Genomic DNA, 18107 nt, shown 5'->3' with positions numbered 1-18107 from the left:
CTTCTTATCTAAGCTGTTGCTTCTTCTTTCTTATCTTCATCTTGAGTTTTCCAAAAAGGCTAAATACTCATTTAATATTTTCTCGTTTTTCTGCTTAATAAAATATTTGCATCTCGTCGTCCAATTTTAATAAATAATTCGCTCATGTTGCTTCGCTCATAATATTACGTAACCATTTGGATAACACGTGACTTTTCCTTGTTCGATCCCTCACAACCAGAGGAATGGCACCATCATGTCCGATGATGTTATTTTCTTATTGTAACAGATTATTCTGGGTCAAGACACATATAAAAAATTATACTGCTTTAATTTCCCACCATACATATCAAAATAGAGTCCTTACGAACACGTTTGTAATCCAGCGAGAACTCGAAGGTTACTCTTGGTTTCAGCTGAAGGTTGACTTCAACAGGGATTTCTTTATATGGATATGTATTGCAAATTACACAATAAAGTCTGTCAAAACAATGATGCTCTCGAACAATGAAGTTCAAGTAAGTGAGGATGGTATTGTTATATCATCTGATTAATACGAGAACTACATCTATATAAAGTGAAGATATTCCCTTTTGTATATCATTATACATACTTTTTATTACATACTACAATAAAGATCGAAATACTATTTAAATCTGGTAACACTAACTTTAACAAGGCCTATAATACAAGCAGCTTGACTCGAATTTGATAGTATCGAAGAAGAAAAGCGTATTTATCATCTACTGAGATGCAAAATACATAGCTGAAACATGGAAGGCATTAATGCCATTACACAGGCTACGCGTTACATTCATATACCATAATATTGGATGTCATGTCTTACAATCATGGGTGTCAAAACTATGAAGACCTTGAACAATTAAGTTCTCAGTAACCAGAATGTAATCGATATACAATTCGAATAAAAGGTGAGCTACAACCATTTGAAATAAAAACAAATTCCCTTGCGTGCACTCAACTATACACATAATATATATACTACAGTAAGTATCAACGCCTATATTAAATCCAATACTAATAGCCTTATAAGTGGGAACTTTTCTGACGGCCAGGTTCCCATTCATTGTATCAAATAACGAGGCCGATAACTGTAGCTGAGGAGTAGTTCAGTAAATTATAAGATTTTTCTTCATTCCGGCATCTATTTTAAATTTGAAGGTACAACCAATTAAAATCATTCAAAATGATCGGGCAACTGAACTTTTGGAAATGCTCACAATATGTTGTCAACCACAATCGCACATCATATAAACCATTTATTGGGACTCAATCTCTTGTACAGGGTACACGTGTTTAGAACTTCGAAAGGTATGGAAAATGTACAGAAAATATCAAAAAATTAAGCTTAAATTGAATACATAAATAATGCGAAAGGTTCGCTGTTGGGTGTTAAAGTACTCTAAGTTGTGAAAATATCACAATGGATGAGTGCCTAGAAATCACGCCCATTTACTTTTTCATATTCACACAGGGAATACCACTACATTCTTAAAATAACTTTTTATAAAAAGGTTTACAAAATATCCTGTGAAGTTTTGATTATCATTTCCGATAAAAGTACAGATAAATTTAAGTCCTTTATTTCGGAAGGAAAAAAAGTTTGAAAAAAAAAAAACGCGACCACGCTCCACCTTAAATTATGATCTATAGAAAACATACGCGCACGTAAACATTCAAAAGGAAAGCATCATTCATGAAAACATTATGGTCAATGAAGAGGGCCGGAAATCAATGAGTATACAGAAGTAAAAAGAGCCAAATGCAGAACTCTGGTCATTATTCGAAAGTGGATTCACACAACGTGTTCAAACGATTATCAAATGCCACACACAAACAACCAGTAAGAAGATGGAAGCCTAGCGATTTTGAACTTGGCAAAAGACTTGGAAAGGGAAAATTTGGCCGCGTTTATTGTGTTCGAGAGAAAAAGAGCGGGTTTATATGCGCTTTGAAAGTAATGAGCAAGGATGAAATATTGCTATACAAGGTGGAGAAACAATTTGTAAGAGAGATCGAGATTCAAGCAAGTTTACGCCATCCCAACTGTCTTCGTCTATACGGGTGGTTTTACGATGACAAGAATGTTTACCTGATATTGGAATACGCGGCTTATGGTGAATTATACAAAATGCTCAAGAAAAGAAAGCGGTTTGATGAGGTCACAACGTCATACTATATATTCCAGGTTGCCGCAGCACTTGAATATATGCATAACAAACATATAATACATCGTGATTTGAAGCCGGAAAATATATTGGTACACTTTCACAACCAGATAAAGCTTTCTGATTTTGGATGGTCTGTGTATGCACCACAGAACACCAGACGGAATACCATGTGTGGAACTTTGGACTACCTTCCTCCCGAAATGGTTGAATCTAAAAGTCATGATGAAACTGTTGATGTTTGGGCTCTTGGTGTTTTAATGTACGAACTTTTAGTGGGAAGACCACCATTTGAGGATGAGAACTCGGGTGTTACTTACAGACGAATCGTCAAAGTGGATTTACGAATACCGACTTTCATTTCATCAGAGGCAGCTGATTTGATCAAAAAGCTGTTACGATATGAACCAAAGAAGAGAATTTCACTGCATAATCTTCAACGGCATCCATGGATTATAAAGAATAGGGGGTTGTGGGATACATTAAAGGATTAAAGTGATAGGTTGAATCGAATACTTTGCTAGGAAATATAATATTGCTTTTTTTTCGAAAGTTCTGTTACTTTATGTAGGAAAACGTGAACGTTAAATATCATTATATACATGTATCGTGTGTTCATTGGAACAATTCTGCCAATCAACCTAAACGTCTATTATTTCTAAGCACCTTCGGTAATCCTTTCACGTGCGACTTGTCTTTGTTGTTGATTATGAGGAAAACTCGTCCGCTTTGATTCATTCTGCCTGTTCTTCCGGACCGATGAACAAGATCCGCTGAGTTATGTGGAACATCCAGGAGAACAACATTCCGAATACCAGTGAAATTTAATCCTCTTGAAAGAAGGTCCGTGCAAACAAGTACCTTTAATACTGGCCTTTTGGAATCCTCCAGTCTGCTTGGAGGATCAATAAAAGTTTTAACTTTCAGTTTTCTTTCCTCCGGGGTATCATTACCACTGATATAAACAGCATCATCAGAATACTTTTCACGTAGTCTGGTAGCAACTTTGGCACAGTCATCCTTATTGTTCACAAACACTATAACTCTTTTCTCGAAACCTTTCTCACTTCCGTCACAGTGTATGGAGTAAAGTGTCTGTGCCAAGGCCTTCATCTTAGAACCCTTGTACGGATCTAAAGCTGCATTGATCACTCTGAATTCAATTGCCTTAGGCAGCTTATGTAATGCCGGTGTTGTTATTGAGACAACATCAGAGAACAACTTGTGAACAACCCTATTGAATTCAGCGGGTATAGTAGCAGAAGCAAACACTAAAGTATTAAGGTTAGGTAAATTCCGAAGTATTCCGTAAGTGTCCTGAATAAAGGAACCATCCATCAAAGTATCGGCCTCGTCAACAACAGAAAATCCAACGGAGCCTAAAAGAGCTTTTGGATGTTTGACTGAATCGTACTTTGTTAATGATAGCAATTTTGGAGGTGTACTCACAAAAACATCAATTCCCTTCCTAAAGGCATCCATGAACACTTTGAAATTGGAGTCTAAATCCCACTTAAAACAACTTGTTCCCAAAGTGTTCGACGTGTGTTGAACTGTGGAGTAAACTTGATCTACAAGTTCATGGGTAGGAACAAGAATCAGACTCCTTATACCAGCTTTTCGAGGTCGATCAAATATCTTTTTATCAATTTCAGGAAATGTACTCTTTGAAACACCGATAAATTCACCTTTGGCTGCTTTTACGGCGATATCAAGATCCTGATTCTCATTTTCACCATTAATATCAACGTAATCATCAGTTCCATGGGCTATATCTTGTTCACGAAGATACTGAAGCAAAGGTGCCAGATAGGACCATGTCTTGCCAGTCCCAGTTTCTGCCGCCAATGTGTAAACTTTTAAAAATTCCCCCGGTTCTCTTTTCTGGTTGATGATTTTAATTGCAGCAGTCTGAATCGGTGTAGGACGAATAATCAAACCATTAAGCTCTCCCTCTGTTTTAACTTTCGTATGAGCATTCATATAATTCTGACTTCTTAAGACTGTGTTCTCCTTGATTTCCTTAATAATCGCATCACGAATTTCAGGAAGAAGTTTAAGCTGTTGAAAGTCATTGATCTTAGAAACAAGCCTAGCTATGCTTTCTCTTCTATGTTCATCGGGAAGCTTTAAGCTGGGATAACTTCCAAATTTGTACGGTGGTAACACAGGGGACTGACCATGCTTCTTCTTGCTGTTTTTATCTTTCTTTTCTTGCATCTTTATATGCTGGAAATCATGCTTTCTTTGCCATTTATCACTAGATGAGGCAATAGGATGAACGAAAACCCGACTTCTTCTATTGTGTGAATATCGAACAGCATATTTGTGGATTTGTAAAGCCTGCGGCTTCACTCTCAGTTTGCAGGACACAAAAAACTCACAGAGCATGCTTTTGGTTCTAAGTGTACAGCTTAAATTTGTATATTAATAGTATAAATTAGCTTGCTTAGTATTTTATAACAGGCTGGCTGTGGCTTGAGTAACCTGGCTTCAAATTTGAAAAACTTCGGCTGGTCTTGGAAGGATTACGTAACAACCTAGGGGATTAGATGAGGGGACAAAAAAAAAAGCGAGGGAGAAAAAACGAGAACAGCAGTATTTTTTTTTTTCAGCGGTTTGTTCATACGAGGATCAGATATCAAACTCGAAGAAGTGTTAACTGAATTTATCACAGAAGAACATTAGTAAAAAAAGAAGGCAAATATCAACACATTTTAGGACTACAGTGGAGTAAGATCAGATTAAAATGTCTACTCTTGTTGAATTAGTTTCTAAACTGAAGCTCTATACAGAGTCTGAATCACACAAGAAGGTGTATGAAGTGGCCAAGGAGGTTCTAAAGAAGGACAATCAAGACTTGAACGCTCTCAAACAATGCTTAGTTGCTCTTATCAATATGGACAACTATGAAGAGGCGTTGGCTTTGATTGAAAAATATAAGGCTTTAATCGCGAAGGACAGCATTTCCGACAAACTTCTACTTTTGGAAAGGGCATACATATACTACAAGACCAACAAGGGTGAAGAGTTAGAGAAGTTAATTCCACTGGGTGAGAACATTAGAGGATTTCAGCACGTTCTTGCTCAATACTACTATAGGTCTGGAGAAAGTGCAAAAGCATTGAAGTTATATGAACAACTTCTTTCAAGTCCGGAAGGTGAAGAATCAGACCTGTCTGTCAACAAACGTGCAGTTCAATCGCAGTTGAAGTACCAGGATAGTTCTCGTGTGATAAATATTAGTGGAGATGACTTGGAGGGATCCTATGATCTCATGTCGAACGATGCCCTAGTGAAAGTTAGGGAGGAGAAATATGATGAAGCACTTTCTTTGCTTAAAACTGCACTTTCTACTGCACAGGAGAATCTTAAGGACTACGAGGAGGATTCAAAATTCTCGGAAATTGCTCCAATAGAGGTTCAGATAGCATATATCAAACAGCTTATGGGTGATAATGACGGGGCGGATGAAATACTATCGAAGTTTGATTTGGCTAATGTTAAAGACAACGCTCTCAAGCTTCTCATCTCCAACAATCTTGCATCATTAAGAGCAGACTCAAATTCTAATCCTGCTTTACTATATCGAGAGCTGGGGCTTCCTTCTTCTTTGCACAACATCATTGATAGACTTACAATTCCTCAGATACGTGGCTTGCAACGAAACGAGTTTTTGCTAGCGCAGGCAGCCGGAAAGGATTTGTCAGATGCTGCTGAAAGACACTTCAAGAGTCAACAAGGCTCCTTTTTGGGTAAAGCTTTAGTCACTTTAGGACATATTGGTGTTGACTTACGTGATCTGAAGTACGAAAAAAATGATAAGAAAGTCTTTAGATACTCCTTAAAGCATCCCGAGGACTTACCATTTGCATTGCTTGCAGCACAGATCTGCATAACGTTTGGCAATTTGCAGAATGCAGCATCCGTTTTAGAGAATGCGGTCAATCATGACAGAAGCGCATTGATCAACCGTGAATCAATCGCCGTTACACCTTTACTTTATTATGTTTATGAGAAACTCGAGAGACGGAAGTCAATTTTTGCTCTTTTAAACGAAGTGTACGAGGCAATTTCCAGCAATGAGTCTCTCAAAGACACGGAACAGCTGAAACTTGCAGAATTTGTTGCCTTTCAGTTGCTGTCTGTTGATAGTGAAAAAAGCAGACAGCTCTTTGAGCAGGTTGCCAAAGCTGAAAACGAAAATGAGGGTGTTTACGAGCAGAGCAGTTTGGTGAAGGCCATTATTAGAAACGATACAAGTCAGCTACCAGAGGTGGAGTCATTGACACAAGGAGTTGATGTGGATGCCTTGCTTGATCAGGGATTAAGCCCTCTTTTATCTTCGAGTTCTAAGATTTTCTTGGCTGGAAGGAAGAGTGCCATCAACTCCAATCGTAAGGCTGCCAAACACAGAAGACACAGGGAGAAACCTAGAAGACTTCCGAAGAATACTATCGGAAATATCGATGAAGAGAGATGGCTTCCTTTGAAGGATAGATCATACTACAGGTCAAAGAAGGGTAAGTCATCCAATAAAACACAAGGTGGTGTTGCTGATGAATCGTTGAATGTCAACAACCAGACAAAAGAGCCCGAACAACCAGCTAAGAAAGGCAGTGGAGGAAAGAGAAGAAAGAATAAAAAGAAGAACAAGGGTAGGAGATGAACAAGTTGTTTAAATGTAAATGAACTAATTGTATATTACTTCTGTCAGAAGTAAGAATACCGTTAATATAATATTGGAAAGAAAGATCAAATTAACTGTATATGTACTGTACATGCGCTGGACAACAATAAAAAGGAGAGATGCAGAAAAATCTTTACCGAATATAGCCACCAAATTAAATCAAGTGAAAAGAGTGTCCTCCTCTCTTAAGTATTCACCTATATCGGCTTGTCTAAGTGCAACTATTCCTGTAGGTGTTAAATTTTTAGCTTCTAACGTAGACTTAGACGAAACACCGAAGCCCAAAGGTATATCCTTCATAGAAAACACAATGACACCGGCATGCTCTGGAATATCTTCACTCATCTTACCAACATGGGCCTTGAGAACATGGTTACCATATAGGAAAGGCATCTCGCCATTTTCTTTAATCCACACTTTATACTTTGCGTACTTTGCAAGATATGGGAGAGCTGTTATGTGCAATTTGAATTTACCGTGCTTTGTGAATTTTCCCAAACATATTCCTAAAGAAATGAGATGCTTTCTAGCAATAGAAGTGGCGAGCTTGGCCACATTAGCTTTAACGTAGTAAACTCTATCCTTCTGAAGTCTAAACACATGAGGATCATCTGGATTATTCACCATGAATGTTATATTTCTTCCTATATAGTTGGCAAGCTTCTCGAAGACCACCTTGGTCTCCTCCTCTGTCATTTGCCTCATATTGTTCTATCAAACGTACTATTGGGTTTAGAGCCAAATTCGAAAGCAACTTGTAGGTACTTGAAAGATGCATATAGGATAGGAAAAAGCTATTCAACCAAATTTTTCACATCAATCGGGGAAGTTTTTTTTATTTTTTTTATTTTTTTTGTTAGTATTTTTTTTTTTTGTAATCTCAAATTTTCACTTTTCAGAAAGACTGCTCTCGGATCCACCACAAAAGGTCACATATATGCTTTCATATGCTTAAAAAGAACACTACAGCTTTGCTTAACACCAGATATAGCTATAGAGCTTTGAGCAATAATGCAAATAAAAGAAGACACAGAAATAAAGGCGACAGGAGATGCTCAACAAACAAATGATCAACAGACTTCTGCCGCTGAGAAGAATATTACTTCGCCAAAACATGAGACGAATGTCGATGACAGGGAACAAGAAGGCTCAAGAAGGGATCCCTCGAACAGATGGCTTAGAACAAGGAAAAGCGATTACGATCTCCCAGATGCAAAACGACACAAGGGTGAATTCAAGGACAAGTGGGTAGGTTTTATCATCTGACGTATTTAATACCGTCAGATACACTTTCGAAATGCATTTAAGGGAAAACATGAATTACTAACACAACAACATACAATTTTTTTCTTTGATTTAGGCGTGCATTAACATCTGATGGAAAACCAATGTTCCCAAATGAGAAGAGGAAACCTAAGAAGAAGGTTGCATGTCTGATTGGCTATTGCGGTGCTGGATATCACGGTATGCAGATCAATCCTCCGAACAAAACAATTGAAGGAGATCTTTTCAAGGCAATGGTTGATGCAGGAGCAATTTCGAAAAACAACTCGAATGACTTGAAGAAATCTGGCTTTATGCGTGCAGCAAGAACAGATAAAGGAGTTCATGCTGCCGGTAACGTTATTTCCCTGAAGATGATTGTTGAAGATGAAGATGTGGTTGAAAAGATCAATCAGGCTCTACCAGAGCAGATAAGAGTTTGGGGATATCAGCGAGTCAACAAATCTTTTGACTGCAGAAAAATGTGCTCTTCTCGTATATACGAGTATCTCATGCCAACATATTCATTTCTTCCTCCACGTTTGAACTCGCCACTTTATAAGCTGGTTAAGAGAATGCAGGCGGACCATCCAGAGAACATTAGGGTTGATGCAGATGGGGAAAAGTTTTGGGTGGACTTGTTAGGGAAGTTGGAAGCTGCTGGAATCGACCAGAATCAACTGGATCAGATTACTGAGGCCAACAGAGAGGACATCCCACTTACAGTTCCTCTTCAAATTGCCTCGGAGACCGTTAAGAAGTTTTCAGGTGAAGCCAGAGAGAAGTACAGAATCAAGAAAGAGAAGTTGGACGTATTCAGAGATACCATGAAGCTATACGAGGGATCGCACAACTTCCACAATTTCACCAACGGCAAGGATTTCCGTGATCCTTCGGCAAAGAGATACATGAAGAATATAACGGTAAGCGAACCATTTGTTATCGGCAATCTGGAATGGGTCTCGATTAAGATTCATGGTCAGTCCTTCATGCTCCACCAGATTAGAAAGATGATCGGTCTTGCTAGTTTAATCGTGAGAACCGGTTGTCCGATCGATAAAATTAGAGAATCGTTCAGAATGCCCAAGGTGAATATTCCAAAAGCTCCAGCTCTTGGATTACTTTTGGAAAGACCAGTTTATGATGGATTTAATGAGAAGTTGAAGAGCTATGGTCACGATCCAATTACGTTCGATAAGTTCACCGATAAGATGGAGGCTTTCAAGAAGAAGTTCATCTACTCCAAGATTTATGAGCAGGAGGAAAGCGAGCACACATTCCATGGATTCTTTGGCTTCATAGATTACTTTACCGGTAATGAGGCATCCAACCAAGGTTTGGCTATTTTCGACTTTGTTACACAGGGGGAGATTAATGGTGAGATCAAGAATGATGCCAAAGAGACAGGTGAGAAGGCAGATGAGAAGATAGAGAATACAGAGAATGTGGAGAACAAACCTGAGGATAAAACAGAATGATTAGGTATATTACATTTTGAGAAGATATATATATTTTTAGCTTGCTTAGCTGGCGGAAACGTATGATATAAAAAAATGCACAGACAATCAATCGTATTGAGATTTACCACTTTGTGCATATGTAGGAAACATGCAGTAATAGACTCATAGCGTTCAAGTTTATAAAAATAATCTGGCATTGAACAACCAATCAGATTTACGAATGTTGAGAACGGAAATACTAGAAACAAGGTTACAAATAGGTTACAAATAGGTTACGAACAATATTACGCACAACATTACAAATAAGGTTACAATTAAGGTTTGACAACTTACATTGTAAAACGCAGGTCGAAGGGCAGGCCACCGAGACAAAAGAAAAATTAACGTTTGTCGAATCTCTCCACTTTTTTAACTGAATGTGATGCTGTACGCAGCATAGCAAAAAAATCACAAGTGCGAGATGAATATGAATGGGCTGGAAATTTTATAAGGTGACATTTGTCTATTTTTCAGAAGTTCACCATGAGGTCGACTCATACTTTTCGTCATTTGCTATTTAAGATTTTGGTTAATCCGATCTTCAAGTTTTGTAATCTGTCTAAATAAAAAATCACCGATTGATACTACTTTAAACAAAAGCAATGCTTGCAGAGGTCTTCATGCAAATAGACCTTGACCGACGCACTGTATGCACTAATGCGAATACACAGACTAGATAATGTATTTTTTTTTCCAGTCAAAAATATGCGAGGTCCTAAGAAAAGTGGAAAAAAATAACATGTTATCTGCAGACGGGCATTTCCTATTATGGGACCCCAGGAAAAGAAAGTGGAATGACTTAGGCAGATTTGATTTAGCTTGGCTTTGGAAAACAATTATGCCCAATAAATCATCCTATTTTGAAATGGTTATAATCCCCCATCCAGTATTCTGTTAACCAAATAATATCGTGCATTTTATTGGTTGCTTCCAGCATAATGCTGCAGACTACTTCCTGCGTATATAAACTCATATATTTCTCTCATGCACATCTTCCATTTGTTTGTCTACGCAGTTCATAATTTAGTACATTACATGTAAAGCAATTGAAATCAACTCACTTACAAACACCGAAAGCATCCGACTATTTTGACTATTCTTTAAAATGAATCCAACCATTGTTACTAGAGCTGCTAAACAAGCCACCAAACACATTGGACCAAATTATTGGGGAGTTCGTGTTGCTCAGGATATTAAAATGGTTCCTACCTGGATTGCAGGAATGACAATTTTCTTGACTTGGCCAACCTTGGTTGTGTATGGCCAGAAAAAGGGATTGTGGAATCCTTAAAAATTTGACGCTTCAAGAAGTAAGACGCGCCCATTTAATGTCTAAGTAATGCCTAACTTGCGATTACTACAAGCTTGAAATTATCTAAGCTGTTTGTATGTATATTTATTTAATGAAAATCTAATTGATGTGATGAACTAATTTTGATTGAAGTAGCTGTCATAATCAATAATATCGCTGTTGAAAAAGAAGAAATTTAGAGATTTTATTTGAACCCAAAAACTTAAATGTGAAAAATATAAATCTCTCTAGAGTTTTAAGTTTTAATGTACCTATGAACTCAGAGACACACAACCGCGTGCAACAGTACACCATAATTGCAAGTTGACAAGTGTACGGATGCGTGGACAGGGTGCTTAAATTTTCACATTCACTCTGCAGATCTGGGGGGTCTGAGAACAATCGAATATGATCAAATGGCTTTTCGCGTCTGCTGGGCTTATTGCCATAACCTTCTTTCAAAGCGTATTTGAGCAAACAGATCCATTGTCGGGATCGTAACGGCAAATTGTGGGCATAATTCCAGACACTTGTGTGTTTTATTTTTAATATGATGTCAAACATAGAATGCCTATTTATTGTTGATGTATAAATAGGCATAAATTCCTTTTTTTTTTCCTTTCCACATTAACTTTTTCTGACTGAGTGGTTTCTTTTCCTCTGTACCCTTTAATCCTTCCTCATTAATCAATAAACATACGTTTAATTCTGTTGCTTTAACAATTTTTTTTTTAGAACTTTTTTTAGATCAACTGAAAAAACCGGTTTTATTCGAAAGCACGGAGACTTACGATTTTATTGAAGACATCCGAGTTGCACGACACTTTTAATAGTTACTAATCTTCATTTCAATTTGACGAGTGCACTTAAACGATGTCGAACCCTCTCGCATTGTTAGCATTGGCTGGAGCGGCAGTACTTGCCTTCCATAAACGGAAAGCCATTAAAAGTAGCCTTCACAGGTTTGACTATAAGTACAAAGTGTCTGATGATATGACATTTTTGTTCCCAATTGCCTACCAAGCAGTTAGGCATGCATACCAGACATTAATTTCTCATCGGTATAACCAATTTTATGACATTGAGAAGACGGCAATTAGCAAAAAATACGCAAATAAAGTTGCCATCAACTACATCCGACTTAAACCCGGAAAGCGTTATCAGACAGATGGTGATGAAGCTTTTGCCATACAACAGTACACATACAAAGAGATGTATGACATTGTTCTTAGACTCTCTTATATTCTTCACGAGGAGTACGGTATCAACAAGGGTGATACAGTCACGATGTATTTCATGAATAAGCCATTATTTATCTTTATATGGCTTGCTCTCTGGAACATTGGTGCTCTTCCAGCTTTTCTCAACTACAATCTAAAGCACAACCCTTTGGTTCACTCGATCAATGTTGTGGATTCCAAATGCGTGTTGGTTGACTCCAGTGATTGCTCCAAGGACTTCAAGGAAAGCGAAGACGAAATCAAAAAGGTGCTTCCGGGTTTGAATATCTACTATTTGGATGATGCAGAGATGATGAAAAGACTCAGTGATCCGGCAGCTCCACAATTCCGTCAAATAGACAGCATTAGAGACAAGGATGTCAAGGCATACAGCCCAGCACTTCTCGTTTACACCAGTGGAACTACAGGTATGCCTAAATCAGCCGTGAACTCGTGGAGAAAAGTTTTCTTTGCGGCCTATTTTTTCCCAATTCCTATGGGTATGAATGATGACATGAACATGTACACATCAATGCCCCTTTACCATGGTACGGGATCCATTCTTGGTGTTCTGCCTACTTTTGAATGCAGAGGAACGTTGTCTTTGGGACACAAATTCTCCGTGTCGAGTTTCTGGGCCCAAATCAGGCTTACACACTCGAACACCATTCAGTATGTGGGTGAAACTTGCAGATACTTGGTCGAGGCACCAGAAAATGACGATTCTCGATACTGCTACGGCAAGGTGAAGCTAGCTTATGGAAATGGTCTCAGAATGGACATCTGGACCAAATTCAAGGAGAAGTTCGGTATTCCTGCAATTGGAGAGTTTTATGCATCATCGGAGTCTCCATTTGCAACAACATGCCATGAAGTGGACGGTAACGGAGTCGGTGCGATTAGAAATAACGGATGGCTGGCAGATCGGGTTTTCAGCTACACACTCTACACTCTTGTGCGTATGGATCCAGAAGATGACAATGTGATCTACAGAAACAAGAAGGGATACTGTGAGGAGCCCGGCGTCAACGAGAAAGGTGAGCTAATTACGAAGATTTGGAATCCAAAGAATGTCAAGGGTACTTTCCCAGGATACATGAATAACGATGAGGCAACATACTCGAAGGTTATCAGGAATGTTTTCCACCAGGGAGATGCCTGGGTGAGGTCTGACGACTTGATGAGGAGGGACGAGTTGGGAAATATATACTTCGTGGACAGACTAGGAGATACCTACAGGTGGAAATCCGAAAATGTCAGTACCACAGAGGTGGAGAACGAGATTTTGGCTTTGGATGATATCGAGTACTGTGCAGTTGTTGGATGCAAGGTGAAGAACCACGAGGGAAGATGTGGCTATACAGTTATCCAGACTGTTAACAAAAATCGGGAAGATGAAGCACAAAGGCAGGAGGTCTTGGATAAACTGGCAGATAGAGTTTTTCAGCATCTTCCACACTTTGCTAGGCCATGCTTTGTCCGTTTCGATATGATAGAGCTCACTTCGAGTCATAAGATATCCAAGAAGAGGTTCAGAGATCCAATTCTTCCAGCTGGAAAGTCTGGCAAGCAACAGGTTTATTATCTTGACAACAGGGCAAAAAAATACCGCCCATTGAATGCAGACCTTTACGAGCAGATCGCTGTGGAGAAAATAAGAATATAAAGTACACATGGAGATAGCTTCGTTTTTATCTTTACCTTTTTTTTTTTTTCTTTCTTTTATAGATGTTTTCATTAATTTCAATTGCAATTTAACCTTTTGGTTTTTCAAGAAAATGAAGAGAGTATATGTTGTAGGGTTGGATGTTCTAAGGGGATGCCGGCTGAAAGAATTGGTAAACTGAATAATTCACACCCCGATGAGTCAAAACTGACATTTTTAGGCAGTCAAAAATTCTTTAATAGGTGTCAGATACCAGCGGTATTGCTCCTATCATTGGCACGGCTGGAAAGCACCAAAAAAATAAGGCATTATTATATTATGATTTTCCTTTAGCGCCGAGTCAAATTGACAGAAGCTCAGAAAGATAATTTTTTTTCGCTTGTTCCTTCCCCCGCTTCTTTAAATTTTCTTGTTAGTGTCCGAGGCCGAGGAAAAAAAATTTTCACGGGGCCAGCCAATTTAGATTAGGGCGTATGATAGGGAGCGATGACTCAGCTCTAATAGGATAGAATATCTTGACCGAATCAGGATATAAAACGAGTTGAAATTGTTGAAAGAACTTGCAAAGATTTACAACTCTTGAGCATACATCTACTCAAATTGCTTTGATATTTATTTCACTGTGAAGTTCATAATACAGCATTTTCACGCCAAATCAACGAATATTCATTACATATCTTGCAACAATGAGTGTAAGTGCACCTTAAACTTCTTTAAATCTACAAACAAGGACTAGCAAGAGATGACAAGCATTTGGATCTCCCGTTTTTTTATACCCATCACATCGAGGGATGATATTTTAGCTTTTCGATATTGTGCAAAGCTAGGAATTCGGATCAGAGATGGTGCTTTTTCATTATTCAACCTCACCGTCAGCGAATGCGAGTTTTAGACAGTCTTGAAGCTCTCATACTAACAAATATTATAATAGTCGGAATCACACATGTTCATGGAGAACCCACACGTGGGGGATAGAACGCACGTTGAGGATTGGCGTATTATTGGATACAACCCCCTTACACCACCGGACCTTCTTCAGTCGCAATTCCCTCTTTCGAAACAGTCCGAAAAGACCATTTTGAGAGGAAGAGAAGAAGCTTGCGATATTCTTAACGGTAAGGACGATCGTCTTATCATAGTCGTGGGGCCATGCTCTCTTCACGATCCTAAGGCTGCCGTTGACTACTGTGACAGGCTTGCCAAGTTGAGCAGCGAGCTGAAGGATGATCTTCACATTATTATGCGTGCATATCTCGAGAAACCAAGAACCACTGTTGGTTGGAAGGGACTCATTAACGATCCAGACATCGATGGAACCTTCAAGATCAACAAGGGACTGAGAATAGCCAGAGAGCTGTTCGTGAACTTGACCACGAAGCTGCCAATTGCCGGAGAGATGCTCGACACGATTTCCCCACAATTCTTGAGTGACTGCTTCTCTTTAGGAGCAATCGGTGCCAGAACCACCGAGTCCCAGCTTCACAGAGAGCTTGCATCTGGTCTTTCGTTCCCAGTTGGCTTCAAGAATGGAACTGACGGAACATTGAGTGTTGCTGTTGATGCTCTTCGTGCCGCTGGACACTGCCATCACTTTCTTTCTGTCACAAAGCCGGGTGTCGTGGCAATTGTGGCCACAGAGGGCAACAAGGATACATTTGTCATCCTGAGAGGCGGTAAGAACGGCACGAATTTTGATGCTGAGAACGTTGCCATTGCCGAAAAGTCGCTTGAGGCTGCAAAATGCGTCAAACCAGGCGAGGCTCGTATTATGGTGGATTGCTCTCATGGAAACTCGCAGAAGGACCACAGAAACCAGCCAAAGGTTGCTGCAAACGTTGCCAAACAGATCGCATCGGGAAACACGCACATCTGTGGTTTGATGATAGAGTCGAATATTGTCGAAGGACGCCAGGATATTCCACCAGAAGGAGGAAAGGACAAGCTTAAGTACGGATGCTCGATAACCGATGCTTGCATATCCTGGGAGGATACAGTGACGGTGCTCAAGGAGTTGGCAGCTGCCGTCAGAAGCAGGAGAAGTGTTGTTGCTGAAAAGAAGAGCCAACAGTAATCGATGTGCTATTGACGTTTCTCTTACAGGCCTTTTTTTCTTTATTTCCAGCACAAATATTCCGCGGCCACGTGTGTATGCGCTTTAATTCAGCTTTTCGTCTTTCATTTGTTTAGACTACACCCTGTACTCGTAAAATTCGTTGATTCATCTATTCAGGTTCTAAGTATATACATGCAAAATGAAGGAAAAGGCAGCCACAGAACAGAACGAAAACAGCACCGGCCTATTTAGAGCATTTTACCAAGCATTGTGGCTGCCAACTTCACACCAATACCAATGTGCTTGTCAGGCTTGTTGAAATCGTCTAGTGCCAATTCATTCGTATGCTGGCAAAGATGATCGACTTCCTTCATCATTCTTCCCTTTAAATCCGGGCTCTTGGTGATTATCACCGCGTTTGTCTCGAGATCGAGCGAATAAGCCCTTTTAGTGTAATTCGAGGAACCAACAACCGAAATCGAGGGCTCTTTTTCATTTGGCAGATTCACCCAGATGCCCTTGGCATGATAAGACCACCCCCCTGGATGATGTATCACACCGTTTTGCCACTCCAATAGCTTTACGAGATCCTGCTTATGCAACTTTGTGATCTTGCTGATAAACTTTTTGGCATTGTACAAGTATGCATCAGGAACATATTTTGAAACTCCTTTAGAGCGGTAGAACGAGTTTGCCTGCGGTGCAGCAGTTATAATCCTCCCTGATGCTAAGGAATGCGATATCCTATCTAATAAATCCTTGTGCATGTTGAAATATCCGGCGGTGAAAGTGAATGATGAGTTTTTGTCCTCCAAAAAGGACATGATGCGAAGTATTGCCGGCTTCTCGGTGGAAAAGTCGGGCTTTAAAAGCGGCACAAAGGAGGAAACAGCATAGACGACCGTATCAGGATTTTTCACGGCATCTGCTTGCAGTGGCTTTGTTCCACAATGCGTTTTCAAAACAGGACGCAGCACCCTGTTGCAGTCCTTAATGAACATCTCTACATTCACAAGCGGATCGCATGCCTCATTGGATGTTGGCCACTGCAACAAGAAACGCTGCTTATTGTTTGCAGGGAGAAGCTTGAAGCTCAAAGAGCCAACTGCCTTCTGCACGGCATGATAGTAGTCGGAAATAGACCTGGAGTGGAATAAATAGTACCTATCCTGGCGATTTGTGAAGTAATCCTCGGAGAGATTCGCACCACTAAGCATGACCTCGTTGTCAAACCCATAAATCTTCATATGCTGCAACCCAAAGCCTTCGTTAAACCGCTTTGGCATTAACATTTCAGTCAAACCATGCAATTTTGGCGTGTGATACAAGCGGATGTCGATCCGATCTCCGAAATCACTGGCCAAACTGGCAAGCAAACTTGCAGTGGAATCACCTGGAGCATCTCTGGTGGATCTGAGGTAGTCGACCAAGATTTCGACTCTAAGCTTAGGATTTTTGTCCATAGCCCTCGAGATGCAGTCTATAAGATCATCCTGGTAACGGCCAATATACAACGATGAGAGGAAGACCCTGAATTTGGCACGGGTAATCTTCTTTTTGAGCGTCTGGTAAAAAATCGCAGGGTCGTTCAATATCACAATCTGAGACCCTTGAATTTCGAATCGGGGAGCCAAAGAGTCTAGTTGGTGCATAGTGGCCCCTAAAAGAGGATTGAAACTGCTATAATTGGGAAGAGCAGCATTGTCTGCCCTCATAGACACTGCTCTCTTCTGGAATATCTGGATTCTGCCACTAAGGCGATGTGCAGTACTAGCAAAACACATTGGAAACATATGAGTACGATCTGCCGAAAGTTTCAAGCAAGCAGATTCTGGGATGCAGGCTGATAAAACAACACGATTTCTAAAGGGCACCCTTGCTAGCCTTTGCATCGTGCCAGGAGGCCGTTTGTAATATCCAATTCACCAGATATATAGGAAATGGGAAAATCTATTTAAAGAATGGGGGCAGATCTGTCTATTGATTAGATTTATCATTTTTAGTTAAAAGCAATACGTAATGGGCTCGGAGAATGTAGGGGGGAAAAAATAAAATCAAATAAAAATAGAAAATTAATCAGCGTCTTGACATCGAGGAGGTTTTTTTTTTTTTTCATCCTTCTTTGGTCCTACCAACTCCGCCTATTATCCGCGATACGCCCCACATTGTTGAAAATCTGTATTGCTATAAAAGTAATCAGCTCCGCAACGTGGAAATCTTTGACCTGAACACAAAGACAAAAAGAAAGGTGTGACTA

At 39.6% G+C, this 18107-nt stretch overlaps 8 protein-coding genes across 8 annotated transcripts; 5 read left to right on the top strand and 3 right to left on the bottom strand.

Annotated features, from left to right (window-relative positions):
• Positions 1-1762: 1762 nt before the first annotated feature.
• Positions 1763-2662, top strand: BRETT_004007 (uncharacterized protein; the record flags this gene model as incomplete). Its single annotated transcript, XM_041282507.1, has 1 exon — positions 1763-2662. The coding sequence occupies one exon, from the start codon at positions 1763-1765 to the stop codon at positions 2660-2662; it is 900 nt and encodes a 299-aa protein (XP_041136346.1).
• A 142-nt stretch (positions 2663-2804) lies between these two features.
• On the bottom strand, positions 2805-4559 carry BRETT_004006 (uncharacterized protein; the record flags this gene model as incomplete). Its single annotated transcript, XM_041282506.1, has 1 exon — positions 2805-4559. One exon carries the CDS (start codon positions 4557-4559, stop codon positions 2805-2807), a length of 1755 nt encoding a protein of 584 aa, XP_041136345.1.
• Positions 4560-4917: 358 nt separating this feature from the next.
• On the top strand, positions 4918-6837 carry BRETT_004005 (uncharacterized protein; the record flags this gene model as incomplete). Its single annotated transcript, XM_041282505.1, has 1 exon — positions 4918-6837. One exon carries the CDS (start codon positions 4918-4920, stop codon positions 6835-6837), a length of 1920 nt encoding a protein of 639 aa, XP_041136344.1.
• Positions 6838-7017: 180 nt separating this feature from the next.
• On the bottom strand, positions 7018-7563 carry NIP7 (ribosome biosynthesis protein nip7; the record flags this gene model as incomplete). The annotated part of the gene is made up of 1 exon (XM_041282504.1): positions 7018-7563. The coding sequence occupies one exon, from the start codon at positions 7561-7563 to the stop codon at positions 7018-7020; it is 546 nt and encodes a 181-aa protein (XP_041136343.1).
• A 306-nt stretch (positions 7564-7869) lies between these two features.
• BRETT_004003 (uncharacterized protein) lies at positions 7870-9599 on the top strand (the record flags this gene model as incomplete). Its single annotated transcript, XM_041282503.1, has 2 exons — positions 7870-8102; positions 8219-9599. 2 exons carry the CDS (start codon positions 7870-7872, stop codon positions 9597-9599), a joined length of 1614 nt encoding a protein of 537 aa, XP_041136342.1.
• Positions 9600-11784: 2185 nt separating this feature from the next.
• On the top strand, positions 11785-13797 carry BRETT_004002 (uncharacterized protein; the record flags this gene model as incomplete). Its single annotated transcript, XM_041282502.1, has 1 exon — positions 11785-13797. One exon carries the CDS (start codon positions 11785-11787, stop codon positions 13795-13797), a length of 2013 nt encoding a protein of 670 aa, XP_041136341.1.
• A 943-nt stretch (positions 13798-14740) lies between these two features.
• On the top strand, positions 14741-15868 carry ARO3 (3-deoxy-7-phosphoheptulonate synthase; the record flags this gene model as incomplete). The annotated part of the gene is made up of 1 exon (XM_041282501.1): positions 14741-15868. One exon carries the CDS (start codon positions 14741-14743, stop codon positions 15866-15868), a length of 1128 nt encoding a protein of 375 aa, XP_041136340.1.
• A 230-nt stretch (positions 15869-16098) lies between these two features.
• BRETT_004000 (uncharacterized protein) lies at positions 16099-17742 on the bottom strand (the record flags this gene model as incomplete). The annotated part of the gene is made up of 1 exon (XM_041282500.1): positions 16099-17742. One exon carries the CDS (start codon positions 17740-17742, stop codon positions 16099-16101), a length of 1644 nt encoding a protein of 547 aa, XP_041136339.1.
• Between the last annotated feature and the right edge of the window lie 365 nt (positions 17743-18107).

This window comes from Brettanomyces bruxellensis, chromosome 6, assembly GCF_011074885.1.
Source record: "Brettanomyces bruxellensis chromosome 6, complete sequence".
Lineage (NCBI taxonomy): Eukaryota > Fungi > Ascomycota > Pichiomycetes > Pichiales > Pichiaceae > Brettanomyces > Brettanomyces bruxellensis.
This window is presented reverse-complemented; position numbering and strand designations above follow the sequence as displayed.